The 14,123-nt window shown below is 41.7% G+C and overlaps 1 protein-coding gene across 2 annotated transcripts in view; it reads right to left on the reverse strand.

Moving 5' to 3' along the window:
* LOC137320244 (arf-GAP with SH3 domain, ANK repeat and PH domain-containing protein 1-like) overlaps window positions 1-14,123 on the reverse strand; it is a 417,474-nt gene that overhangs the window by 48,735 nt on the left and 354,616 nt on the right. For both annotated transcript variants that reach the window (XM_067982012.1, XM_067982011.1), the window contains exons 20-22: window positions 7,567-7,652; window positions 5,663-5,778; window positions 3,525-3,592 (exon numbers count right to left, since the gene is read on the reverse strand). In XM_067982012.1, coding sequence (XP_067838113.1) covers window positions 3,525-3,592; window positions 5,663-5,778; window positions 7,567-7,652 — 270 coding nt within the window. The remainder of the gene's footprint in view (window positions 1-3,524; window positions 3,593-5,662; window positions 5,779-7,566; window positions 7,653-14,123) is intronic.

The raw sequence follows: 14,123 nt of genomic DNA on the forward strand, positions 1-14,123 counted from the left end.
GCACGTAAACTACGGAAACATGCCATATTCTGTCGAAAGAAAAATATTAATGACTAGCAGTACTAAACCCTAATTCAACGTTTTACAAAATCTTTACCATGATTAACTTCTTCAATGCTTAAAGCAGTATAATACGAACAGAGACCAACTCTCTTCCCATGAACACACTGTAGATTCAATAAAATACACCAAATGTTCGGTAGACTGGCAGCCTTCAAGATTAACATGACATTTATTTCTGGTATACTGTAGTGCTCCAATTATCTATGCATTGGACCAACAGGAGATGGGGCTTTGGGCTGGGAAATCAGCCTGACCGATCAGTTTCTGCAGTTGATTGTGTAAGGGAGGAGTGCGCATTACCTAGGGCCTTAAAAAAAGAATCTTTAAAGGGAATATAGTTAAAACCACAGACAAAATCAGACAGTTTAAATCTCGTGAAGCTTGCTCAGACTCGTATTGCACTGCAATTTTTTAAGACAGTCTATTTTAATTACAAGATTTTATTGCTGGAACATTCAATGTCCTTCACAGTACTTTGATTTAAATAATTTTAACTTTTCAGATTTTTAGATATGGGCAGAGAGTTTACAATTCTGATTTAGCAGAGTAAAGCACAGCTTTATGATACTACTGTTGAGCCAGAGGTTGAGAATTTCCTTGGAGATGCTCCTGTTCTGCTGCTATAACTTCGCTGGAAGCGTGGCATAAATGGGGTTTTTTTTGCCATACTTCCAGCAAAGTTGTGGTGACAGAGTGAGAGCAGCTCTGAGGAAATTCCCAACCTAAAATAATGGAAGCGCCATTGTTTAAACAAACCCTGCTAATCAATTCATGAGCTTGTGCTTGCAAATCCTGATCCTGATGTTTTATGGTCCAAATTTGGGGACTCTTGATCATCAACCATGGGGTCCTCCTGTATTATGGCAGATAATCAAAATTCAATTATAATTTATAGGAAATTATTAAATGTTTGCCGGCAACAGCATTTTAGTCATCAATATCCAGTAACATTGTCACATACTGGATTCCAAACAGTTAGTTTACTCCATCTTTTGTGACAAATTACAAGAGATCTGAAGGCTAGGAGATTTCTATCAGCTGCCTTCCCCAAGCTCTGGAATTCCCTCCCTAAACTCTCCACCTCCTTTAAGATGCTCCTTAAAACCTGCCTCTTTGACCTACCCCCACACCCCCCTCCCCCCCACCACCGCCGTTCTAATACCTTATGTGGATCGGTGTCAAATTTTGTTTGATAACGCTCCTATGAAGTGCCTTGGGATGTTTCACGATGTTAAAGGTGTTATATAAATGCAAGTTTTTGTATTTATGTTAATAATTTTCATAAGAATAAGGCCACAGAGGACACTGTGTGGCACAATGAGTTAGTATTCCTTTGTTTCTGGAAATATAGCTAGAATCCAGTGCATGCTGATAGCAAGAAATGTCTCTACCTAGGTTTCTATTTGGTGTAAAATATAGGACAAATTGTTCAAGCTTGGCCACAAATATTCTTCATAACCTTTCACTGAATCCTTTCTTTTTTTCTAGACTTTTATTTGGATAAAGGTCAGCAGATATGGTGATTCTCTAGCTACTCTAAATGTCGATTGTCAAGCTCAGTTTACTTGGGGATTTCACTGTGGTGCATTTTAGCATCGCTGTTCATGATTTTTTAAAATTAAATGAATAAAAGACTAATACTCATCCCAGGGTGTGTAGATGGCTCTATTAACTTTTCAGTGGTGTTAGGTCACTATTATTGTGGGCCCAGAGCTGGTGTAGTATCAATATCATCAACCTGTCTCTCTCGCTCCAGGGCTGTGCTTTGATGTTGTTCAGAGGATCCTGGTACATAACTACAGTCCCCACTGCTGAGAGCGGGACGGCTGAGATCCTGAAGGTGGCGGGCAACGCGGAAGGGGAACATGCTATCTTCACAATCTTCACCAGCTTTTCAGATTTAAAATTTACTGTTTGTAGGTTATTTCAAAGTACATTCGGTAGTGCAGACCTGCAGTGCCTGATCTCTTGCGTTATTAAAATCCAATACACTGAGAATCTCCTGGCCAATAAGGTATGATGCAATTCTAAAGAGAGGTTTAATTTCTATGGCAAAACCTAATCATTTGAAAGCAGGCAAATACCAAAATCACTGTGCCTTGAAGAAAACACTTAATTCAACTTCTGATGTTCAGTATCTGAATTTCAGAAACGCCAAGTAGAATGAAATGTAATTAGTGCGTAAACACAACTGTTCTTGACCGAAATAAATGGAGCACTTAACTTTGAAATTGACATTAATGCAAATGGGTAATGGTTATTGCTTTTTGGCTGATATAAGCGACTGCCTGTTTTAAACGTGGATGTTATAAGTGATGGAGACCGTATGAGGAAGGGGATCCTTTCTCAGGCATCATGCAATCTGACTGGCACACGTCCCTCAGGAGCTTAATCCATGTGTCTGTGGTGGGGTGGTGCTTTGCTGTAGCAGGAAGGTGCATCTTCTGCTACTAGCTGTAAAAGTTGCACTAGTATATTAATCCAAGGTAGTTCTCAAGAGACAGCCCAAGAGTCACAGGAATGGGTATAGGAGAATCTTAATGTTGGTCATAACCTTTTTTGGCATCCTGCCCATGACTATGAATGGTTGGGTTTAGGAATAGCACCTGAAGATAAAAAGGACCTAAATTCTCCCTAGCATTCATCAGATAGGGAGGAGTGGAGCCTGTTTGTGAGTCTGAATTGACAACCTCCCTTTTAATTGCGTGTGGTGGTTGTAAGGGTTTGTTCCCAAATTTTCTTCCATGCTTTCTCTGTTATCTGGCAACCTGGATCTCACTCATAAGCTCTCTTAGGTTCTCTGAGGACTTGAGAGTGGTGTACATGGTGGAGATATATTTACAGGTAATTTGAGATTGAGGAGTTGGAGCATCCACTGCAGTTTGTGAAACATCATTGCGTTCTGGAGGAAGTGCTGAGTTGAGATACCATACAAGGTTTTGCTGGGTGAGGGAGAATTTTTCTGTTAACTGTAGGAGAACTTAGCCGTAAAATGTCCTAATGCCAGACTCTGAATTGACATGTGGTAAGAGAATGTATGTATATTTAGAATATAATTTGGAACTTTTGGGTCAGGCGTGACACCAAGCCGTAATGTAATGCTGCAGTATGTTGCTGGAATAACACATTAATCTGTCTGCTGCACTGAGTTTATAGTAATTTAGGACCATACATTTATGCAAGAAATGTAAATGCCAGTAATTGAATTTTGAGTCAGGACAATATATTTGAACAGGCTTAGGACTTGGATAAAAGTAAATTACTGCACTTAATGTATTTAGTAGTTTTTTTTAGTATGCTAAAAAGTCATTCATGATCAACAATGTAGCCAAGTAAATATACTAAGAAAAAATGATTGTGTTATTGTTAATGTTTGATGAAGAGTGTCAAATCTAAGGCTTGACTAGGAATTCTGTGAAACAGAAATCAATATGATTGCAATAAGCAGAACCATTTCTTACCAGTTCTTCACACTGTGCACGCTTCAATCTTCTTACTATATCAAGAGCTGTCTCACCACTCTGGTTTACTGTGAAGAAAGTACATTCAGTACATGATACAAACATAAGGGAGACAAAAATTACAATGCAGCCAACATTTTTTTTGCAGCAGATTTTCTGAAGTAGCCAGTGTAGATTACATAAATATATTTTTGTTTCAACAATACTCTGACAAAAAAAATGTTTAAATTATATATTAAAAGAACAAAAGACATTAGATGATTCATTAAAATGGCCATGTTTAGACTTCCACTTATAAATTCAGATCATGCACAAATTATGGTGAACTCTCCAGTTTACCATCATTTTATTCAGTTGAGAGACTAAAATGTTGTTAGGCTAGGTCAGGGAATCATGTAATCATAACAGGCAGTTGTGACTTCTCTTTGGTGGGACAATTGTTTTGTTAGAACTAATTGGTTTCCATTGAGATCTTCCATCTATCTATAGTATACAGAAAGTCTTGCATCTGTGTGTACTTCCTAATGTAACAGTTACTTCCTATAAAACTTTTTCTATCATATTTATGTCTGTCAGTCCCACTAGTGTCATGCTATTTTGGTCACATTTTTCTGTTGTTTTTCTACTGGCTTTACTAAACCACTAAGTCCGCCACATTTGGTCTCCAAGGTAGGTGATGTTGTTGTTTACTTATCTTGAGACCTTTAAGGTCTGTCTCCAGCCTAGCTGACACTGTGGCAACAAGTTTCAGGCCACTACACCAATCAGATGAGGTCTTTTTTGAAGTTTTTCTTTTTTAATGTACTTTTAAAAAGTTATTTATAACAGGGACCTGGTGTTGTTCCACCACCAATGATTCCCACAACCACTACTCTTTCCTGCCCATTTGCAGGCAGCTATGTACCTCAGCTGGGTCCTGACCCCCTGCCATTTCCCACCCATTCTTGGATCTCCCCCACCCCCCACCAATCCTCAGGCTTTGGCTGCACCCCAAATCGAGGTTGCGTATTTTCTCTTGACTGACTTAAGTCGGGAAACTGGTTCTTTGTATTCAAAAGCACTTATCGCCCTTAAGGTATACTTGCTAACTTTTCGATTACTTTTTGTTTGCTGGTTGGGTATTATCCTAAATGATTCAAGATAAAAAGAAAGAATACTATTGGAGTACTTTAGCATTCTAATGGTTAAAGCAGCATTCACCCTACAGGCATTATGGATTAAAACCACAGCAGCACTGAGATAAGCACCTGTGCACGTTTGGGTTACATGATGGAGTGTTCTTCACATCAAAGGCATCTTTCACACACTGGCAGAGTGTTCTGCTGGGGAAGAATCACAAGGCACGACATCCCACTAAGAAGTTCTGACACACTAATATCCTGATGTCAGGAATGTTGCTTATGTGACTCTTCCTACTCTTCCATGATAAAAAGGTGAGCCATGCCCAAATACACACATTAGAGTTGAATCAATAGGGGAAAGAGGAGAAAGAGCAAACAAGATAGAAAGAAAGATAATATGAATGTCAATGAACCATGCCTAATGCTTACCCTTAACTCATAGTGCCATTTTGGGTGCTGTTGGTCCGTGGGGGTTGCCAATTTGTCAATCTTCAATGCCCGGACTTTCAATCGGTTGAAAAACATGCCGTTAATGGCTGTTTTAGACCAATTAAAGTAAATTTTTTTGGAACTTGTTCTCTTTACAAAATGGATAGTGGAACCAGGAGGAAAATGAAAGCAGATAAATGAAAGATTTTGAAGTTATTTTTTAAGGCTGGCAAAGAGAATAGACAGATTAAATAGAAAAAAAATAAAATTAAAGTTTAAATAATATTAATAGAAAATAAAGGGTAAAGAAGAGAATGTGCAAAATGGGATGACAAGGTGAGTAGATAACTTGTTTTTAAAATTTTTATTTAAATTATATTTCAGATATTTATTTTTGTAGTTTCTGGTTAATATTACAGTAATATGGCTATTATGGACATTGAGTAGCTTTACTTTTGCAAAATTAGTGCCACACTGCTTAAGATGGAGACTGAATGGCTGATCATGGAGATACATAATTTCCCACGGTCTGCTGACAGTCAAGGGTTAAAAGAAAATGTATTTCAAAGCCATAGACTGTACACTCACCTATATTTAAACTTGGTTTGCCTCGAAGAAGCAATTTTAAACATTCCACTTTATCCAACATGCAGCAGTAATGTATAGCTGTGTTTCCCTTTGTAGTCTGCTTGTCCAGATTGCCACTGTACAAGAATATAAATGAATGTAAATGCCAATGTAAGTTTTTTGTTGTTGATGCAAATGGATGTGATGTATATTGATCTACTAAAAACCATTAATACTTTAATTTCTGGAGGGGATGGAATTTGTTTAGTTTTCTTCTTCTTACAGTCTCCTCTTATTACACATCTTCCCTGGCTGAGAGAATGGGCCAGGGACTTGCTCCCAAGACTGCCCAAGACACTGGTTCGCTAGTTAAAGAACAGCATTCAAAGGATAACCTTTTTATATTCTTAAGTTTAGTTGTTTCAATGGGAAACTCCTCAAGTAAGTATGGTTGAGAACGGGTACTCACCATCTGGGGAATCGTGGGTGCAAACCTGCACCGTACCGCTCTATTGGAGCTTAGCACACCGTCCTTCAATATTTGTATTAAAAATAATGTTTTTAACATACTTAAACATAACATGCAGAACCGCTAGATATAAAAAAGCTATAGTTTTCTGCAAAATCATCTCTAGTCAATTGACACCATTATAACACTGATCTAGCATCATAAACTATGCACTCATCCAGCCATACAATATAGAGGTGCAATTAACATCCTTAATTGTCTGAAATAAGAAAAAATGTGCAATAATAATGAAAGACAAAATGTGCAATAATAAGACAGAAAATCCAATGTTGAAGCTTAGAAATGGTTTCCAGATTAGAAAAAAAGCCAAGGCTAGGAGTGTGATCAGAACAGAAAAACGTTATGTTCATTCAGATGCCTGTGCAAACCAATTTCACTCTCAGTTTATGTGGTAGACTCCCAATTATCATTATTCTCTATGAAATGGGTAATGAATAACCTGTTATTGCATTGCAAAAAAGATTAAATTACTTAGTTAACTATAACCATCTGAATACTGAAAAAAAAATCAAGAATTTTAATCTCCTGCAAATAAAAGTGCATATATATTATAGAAACATCATCGTCAAGAAGAGTTGAAGGAATTAATGCAATATTTGGTTTAAGAAAACTGTAGAAACTCTATGCTTTTATTTCATATTTCTTACTGCTTCCTTATTTGCTGCTCTCCATCCAGTAATATTTTTATATCCCTTCTTAAACTGGATAAATTATAAAGTGAAGTATTTAGACTGATAAACGTGCCATTATTTTTTCCTACGCCAACTCATTGATCTACAGACATTTCCAATAATTCAGCTGAGGCTGAACAAACACATTACTGGTAGGTTTGTGTAATCATAGAATCATAGAAGTTTACAACATGGAAACAGGCCCTTCGGCCCAACATGTCCATGTCGCCCAGTTTATACCACTAAGCTAGTCCCAGTTGCCTGCACTTGGCCCATATCCCTCTATACCCATCTTACCCATGTAACTGTCCAAATGCTTTTTAAAAGACAAAATTGTACCCGCCTCTACTACTGCCTCTGGCAGCTCGTTCCAGAAACTCACCACCCTTTGAGTGAAAAAATTACCCCTCTGGACCCTTTTGTATCTCTCCCCTCTCACCTTAAATCTATGCCCCCTCGTTATAGACTCCCCTACCTTGCCTATTGGAGTGATCTGAGGTGGGTTACATACTATTTTATTAGGTTCAGGCTGGTGGTACTCAGTTACGACCTTTGCCTTTTCTTACTTTATGACAACATCCAAAAAATTCTACAATGGAAAGAATCATAAATTGGATGTATATGTAATGCTGTAACAACTTGCAGAGTGACTAATATGGCCAATATGAGTTTAAGGAAGATACTGGATATTAATGGAAAACACTGAATTTTGAGTGATTTCCTACCTGTTCTGTACAAGAAAGTCAACTAGGTGGAGTGAGGTCCGGTCAGCAGTTCGCACTGCTAGATGAAGCACTGTCTCCCCTGGCTCCTGTTTGTCAAATAAAGATCCACATTACCAGTGTGTACATTAAAATACTAATGATTCATCTAATAAACACACTACCAGCTCTCCTGGCATTGCTCACAGGGAGTCAGAGAATACGCTATTTTGTAACAATAGAGGTGTAATGCCACATAACTTACAATATATTATCAAGGTGACTGATTTACAATGACTGCGAGAAAAGCATGTTTACTGGCTTTCGGTTAAAGATTGTTAAGAGCATCAACAAGACTATGTCGACGTAATGTCAACCTTCAGCTAAAGATTGCTTAAATCTTGTCATAATAGTACGTCATGAGACACCATGTCTCCATTATTATCTAATGTTTATAGTGCGTCATGCCATGGGAAACCTTTAGCTGCCTATTTCTGTACTGTTGTGGAATGTGCAAGAGTCAACAGATTGATTGGTCTGTGCGCCCAAAGAGGGAGGAAGAGGGCAGTTTAAGGTACCTGTATGAAATGATGGGTGGTTGGAACATGTATATTTTGAGGCTAAAGTGTACTGGTTAGAATATTCTTGGAGCGACTGGACAGCTCAATATCTCATCGCAGGGTCAAGTTTGATTATCTCAGGAACCTTGTCCGTGTAACCTTTTGCCAGGTTGTGTTGTATTTTAGCATCTTTACTACTTATCTTGTACTGTAACTCTTAATAAAATCTTACGCCTTGGAACAAAACACATCGTGTTACATTTAGTCTACACCACTGAAACAGGCCATTCGGCCCAACTGGTCAATGCCGGCGTTATGCTCCACACAAGCCTCCTCCCTCCCTGCCTCCTCACCTTTTTGATTGAAGACCGAACCGTAAACAGAACTTACAATGACTGAATAAGTCAAACTGCATTTTTACCTACACTGTATTTCTGGGGGTCCTTTACCTACGTTTTTATCACTCAACTTTTTTCAAAAGCTAGGACACACAGCAAGACTGTAGCTGAGATGTACCAGATCAGAGGTAGGTACCAAGATCAGGCTGAGAGAGTTTGTCTGGAAGATGACAGAAGACACAGAAATGAGAGATAAAGTGGGGACTTATGATTCAGCCTGGGAAGGACTAGGGATGTTAGGGGTTGAAAAGAAGCAAAGGGTGGTGGGGCTTGGGTTACAATGTTCCAAGAAAGGGGAAAAGTTTGTGGTGTGCAAGTGGGGGGAACTGAGCGGCAAGATTTTATTTCATTTGTTCCTGAAAAATAATTAGTGTTTTGCTTACCTACTGCAGCTAGCAGAATAATGATGATGCATGGTGGGATTTATATTATATTTCAGTACAAGTGCTTAGGCTATAATATTCTGGGAATTGCAAGGATAGATGTAGTTCTCAACCCTCTTGGCTGAAAAGGGAAATATCTGGGGAGAATATCAACTCAAATTCTAAACATTTCAGAGAGGCTGAGGCTTCCAAGTAAAGCCATTAACAAGGGTACTCACATACACAAAAGGCAATGTGATAGGTGAATTTAATCATGTTAATGCAAAACCTACTGATATTTGAATTATTGAGAAAAAAAATGTTGACCAAAATGTTTTTCATTTTTTTTGGGAGTAATTTGATTTTAAAAAATAGATTTTCCTCACTGCTCATAAGAGTTCTGATTCATCACCCTTTTATAAATACAACACTTTAGCCAATCAAAAAGTATGACGCTGAAGTACAAAATGGCTGACATGAAACGTGAACTATTGAACTGTTTTTATTAATAGTGGATCTTCTGTAGTGTTGCTTTTGATGAATGGAAGATACACTACCCTATTTTTGTTTTGTCATCTTCATGCCACAGGAGAAAGGTGCATCCTTATGTATGGTCCTTTTCTTTTGTTCTTTCTCTGGCATTTCTCTCCCCGTTTTGGTTTTCTGATTGTGTGCTGTTTAGCTGCTTATGTCTTTGTCTCTCTTTCATTTTTTGGGGATTCTCTGCCTCTCTCTGTGCCTGTCTTGCTCAGTTTCCTTCTTTCTCTCCTCTTATGTACTTATCTCCTTTTTTGTTCACTCTCTTCTGTGGTTTTGGGTGACGGGTGGGGAAAGGGATATGGCCAGGGCTGGAGGCTCGCATTGAGAAGCAGGAAGGCACTGGACCAAGACCAAAAAAGCATTCAGGCGGCTGGCATTGTGGAGCACCATCAAGAGCTGGGAGGACTCACAGGTTAAAATAATATAAATGTGTGTGTATAATATATATATACATATTATGGCCCAAGTTTGCAGCAAATTCAGGCTCATTATGTCTTGCATATACTGTGAACGTCCTAGATTTTCTTCCTATAGGAAGTACACAGTACATTGAAACCTGTATAAACGACACCCCAAAAAACAGACACTTATTTACAGTCCCAAATAACTTACAATGTAAAGGATAAAAGCTGCATCTTGAAACCACGGACATTTGCAAATTATGAACTACGGACGGCCTTCAATGCACCAAGTCCATTTACAACTTGAAACACAGGACACTCAGGTAAATGTGAGGCGACAGCGGGTGAAAGAAATGTTTTTTGTGGAATGAAGATCTCTTTACCCTGCATCCACAGCGGCAGAGAAATCGCTCTCTCTGGGACTGAATGCTTGCACGGTTCTATCCCAGGGATAGAGTTGTTTCTCTGCCGCTATGGATGCTGGGAAAAAACTATCCATTACACAAAAGCCGGGAACTGCTGGCTGGGGATAGTCGGGAATCGGGGGCCCTGAAGTCGCAGGGGGCTCAAGAGTTGGGGGGAGAGGGAGATTGGGGAATGGGGGCGAGATGGAGACTGGGGGCAAGAGGGAGAGATGGAGACTGGGATCTTGGGGGGGGGGGAGAAATGGAGAGAATGGTTTCCCCTTTTTCTTGCCCTCAGTTTCCACTCTTCACCTGCTCACAGGAGGGCCTCCTGGTTCTTGGAACTTCTCACACAACAGCTGCTGGCATGAAACCACAAATAAAGATTCTCAACTACAGGGGACTCAACCGTTATAAGGTTAAATCCAATAACATTTGTAGAAGTCATGTGATCCAACATCACGTGATCAGATGTCATGGTCAGAACATCACATGATCAAACCTCCAGGAACGCCTCCAACCAGAGTTGGCAACCCTACGCCACAAGTACATCAAGTACTGATGAGTTAATAGCCCCCTACCCATCCTCCAGCATTTCAAACATTAGCAGCTGCAGCACACGTGAGGAGGGGGTCCCTGACAGGGATCTGCAGGATACCTGGGATCATAACTAATTCTGAAGCCCTGCCAGCAGGATGTGATTTCAGTTCAGACCCAATTTGGCTGGAATCTCCCAGGCACTCCGGTCCTACAGCAGCCATCTTGCCCTGTGCAGGCTGCCAACTTAGTGGGTCGCAGGATCAGAACCTCCCTCCCTCAATGGAAAAGGACCCCGAGATGGCAATGAACTGGGAAACCCAATGAACAGAAAATGAACTGAAATCACATTCTGCTGGCAGGGCTCCAGAATTAGGCACGATCCCAGGTGAAGGCGAAAAAAAAGGAACGCTGCAGGAGATACAGCCAATCTTGGATATTGTTTCATCCGGTTACTGTACATACAATGACCATTTTGAAAATAAGGACGCCTGATGCAAGTCCCTTGTGTCCCCAATTTACAGGCTTCAGTGTACGTGCAACACAGAATGGGCCTTTATATGCTGCAAATTCAGGCCATAGTAACAACGTATTAACGGCGAGCACCATTGTAAATACGTAAAAGTTCCAGCAAACATGGGCAAGGAAACCTTCTGCTGATTACCACCTACCGCCCTCCCTCAGCTGATGAATCAGTCCTTCTCCTTGTTGAGCACCACTCAGAGGAAGCACTGAGGGTAGCAAGGGCACAGAATGTACTCTGGGTGGGGGACTGCAATGTCCATCACCATGAGTGGCTCGGTAGCACCATTACTGACTGAGCTGGCCGAGTCTTGAAGGACATAGCTGCCAGACTGGACCCGTGGCAGGTGGTGAGCGAACCAACACGAGGGAAAAACCTACTTGACCTCGTCCTCACCAACCTACCTGTCGCAGATGCATCTGTCCATGACAGTATTGGTAGGAGTGACCACCGCACAGTCCTTTGGAGACGAAGTCCCGTCTTCACACTGAGGACACCACCGTGCTAAATAGGATAGATTCAGAACAGATCTAGCAGCTCAAAACTGGGCATCCATGAGGCGCAGTGGGCCATCAGTAGCAGCAGATTTATATTCCAGCACAAGCTGTAACCTCATGGCTCGATATATTCCTCACTCTACCATTACCAACAAGCCAGGGGGTCAACCCTGGTTCAATAGGGAGTGTAGAAGAGATTGCCAGCAGCAGCACCAGGCATACCTAAAAATGAGGTGCCTACCTGGTGAAGCTACAACTCAGGACTACACGCATGCTAAACAGCGGAAGCAACATGCTATAGACAGAGCTAAGCGATTCCACAACCAACGGATCAGATCAAAGTTCTGCAGTCCTGCCACATCCAGTCGTGAATGGTGGTGGACAATTAAACAACTAACGGAAGGAGGAGGCTCCGTGAACATCCCCATCCTCAATGATGGCAGAGTCCAGCACGTGAGTGCAAAAGACAAGGCTGAAGTGTTTGCAACCATCTTCAGCCAGAAGTGCCAAGTGGATGATCCATCTCGGCCTCCTCCCAATATCCCCACCATTGCAGAAGCCAGTCATCAGCCAATTCGATTCACTCCACGTGATAGCAAGTGCACTGGATAACAATAAAGGCTAAGGGCCCCGACAACATCCCGGCTGTAGTGCTGAAGACTTGTGCTCCAGAATTAGCTGCGCCTCAAGCCAAACCATTCCAGTACAGCTACAACAATGGCATCTACCCGACAATGTGGAATATTACCCGGGTATGTCCTGTCCACAAAAAGCAGGACAAATCCAACCTGGCCAGTTACCGCCCCATCAGTCGACTCTCAATCATCAGCAAAGTGATGGAAGGTGTCATCGACAATATCAAGCGGCACTTACTCACCAATAACCTGCTCACTGATGCTCAGTTTGGGTTCCGTCAGGGCCACTCGGCTCCAGACCTCATTAGCCTTGGTCCAAACATGGACAAAAGAGCTGAATTCCAGAGGTGAGAGTGACTGCCCTTGACATCAAGGCAGCATTTGACAGAGTGTGGCACCAAGGAGCCCTGGTAAAATTGAAATCAATGGGAATCAGGGGGAAAACTCTCCAGTGGCTGGAGTCATACCTAGCACAAAGGAAGATGGTAGCAGTTGTTGGAGGCCAATCATCTCAGCCCCGGGGCATTGCTGCAGGAGTTCCTCATCTGCTTCATCAATGACCTTCCCTCCATCATAAGGTCAGAAATGGGGATGTTCGCTGATGATTGCAGTGTTCAGTTCCATTCGCAACCCCTCAGATAATGATGCAGTCCGAGCCCGCATGCAGCAAGACCTGGACAACATCCAGGCTTGGGCTCATAAGTAGCAAGTAACATTCGCACCAGACAAGTGCCAGGCAATGAACATCTCCAACAAGAGAGAGTCTAAACACCTCCCATTGCCAAATCCCTCACCATTAACATCCTGGGGGTCACCATTGACCAGAAACTTAACTGGACCAGCCATATAAATACTGTGGCTACAAGAGCAGGTGAGAGGCTGGGTATTCTGCGGCGAGTGACTCACCTCCTGACTCCACAAAGCCTTTCCGCCATCTACCAAGCACAAGTCAGGAGTGTGATGGAATGCTCTCCACTTGCCTGGATGAGTGCAGCTCCAACAACACTCAAGAAGCTCGACACCATCCAGGACAAAGCAGCCCACTTGATTGGTACCCCATCCACTACCCTAAACATTCACTCCCTTCACCACCGGCGCACTGTGTACCATCCTCAGGATGCACTGCAGCAACTCGCCAAGGCTTCTTCGACAGCACCTCCCAAACCCGGGACCTATACCACCTAGAAGGACAAAGGCAGCAGGCACATGGGAACAACACCACCTGCACGTTCCCCTCCAAGTCACACACCATCCCGACTTGGAAATATATCGCTGTTCCTTCACCGTCGCTGGGTCAAAATCCTGGAACTCCCTACCTAACAGCACTGTGGGAGAACCGTCACCACATGGACTGCAGCAGTTCAAGAAGGCGGCTCACCACCACCTTCTCGAGGGCAATTAGGGATGGGCAATAAATGCTGGCCTTTCCAGCGATGCTCACATCCCATGAACGAAAAAAAGAGTAAACGAGTTAAGCTATGAGTTGTGCTGCACCATAATTTGCTGGCCTATCTGCGTCGCTCTGCCGTTAGCATCGCCAACGCAGTCACAGTGAAAGAAGCGGTAGTTGAGATAATGGATGAACTAAAAATTGATAAACAGGAGGCATTAGAAAAGCTAGCTGTACTTAAAGCAGATAGGTCAACCAGTCCGGATGAGATGTATCCTAGGTTGCTGAGGAAAAGGTGGAAACTGCGGAGATACTGGCCATAATCTTCCAATCC

This window comes from Heptranchias perlo, chromosome 3 (assembly GCF_035084215.1).
Source record: "Heptranchias perlo isolate sHepPer1 chromosome 3, sHepPer1.hap1, whole genome shotgun sequence".
Taxonomy (NCBI): Eukaryota; Metazoa; Chordata; class Chondrichthyes; order Hexanchiformes; family Hexanchidae; genus Heptranchias; species Heptranchias perlo.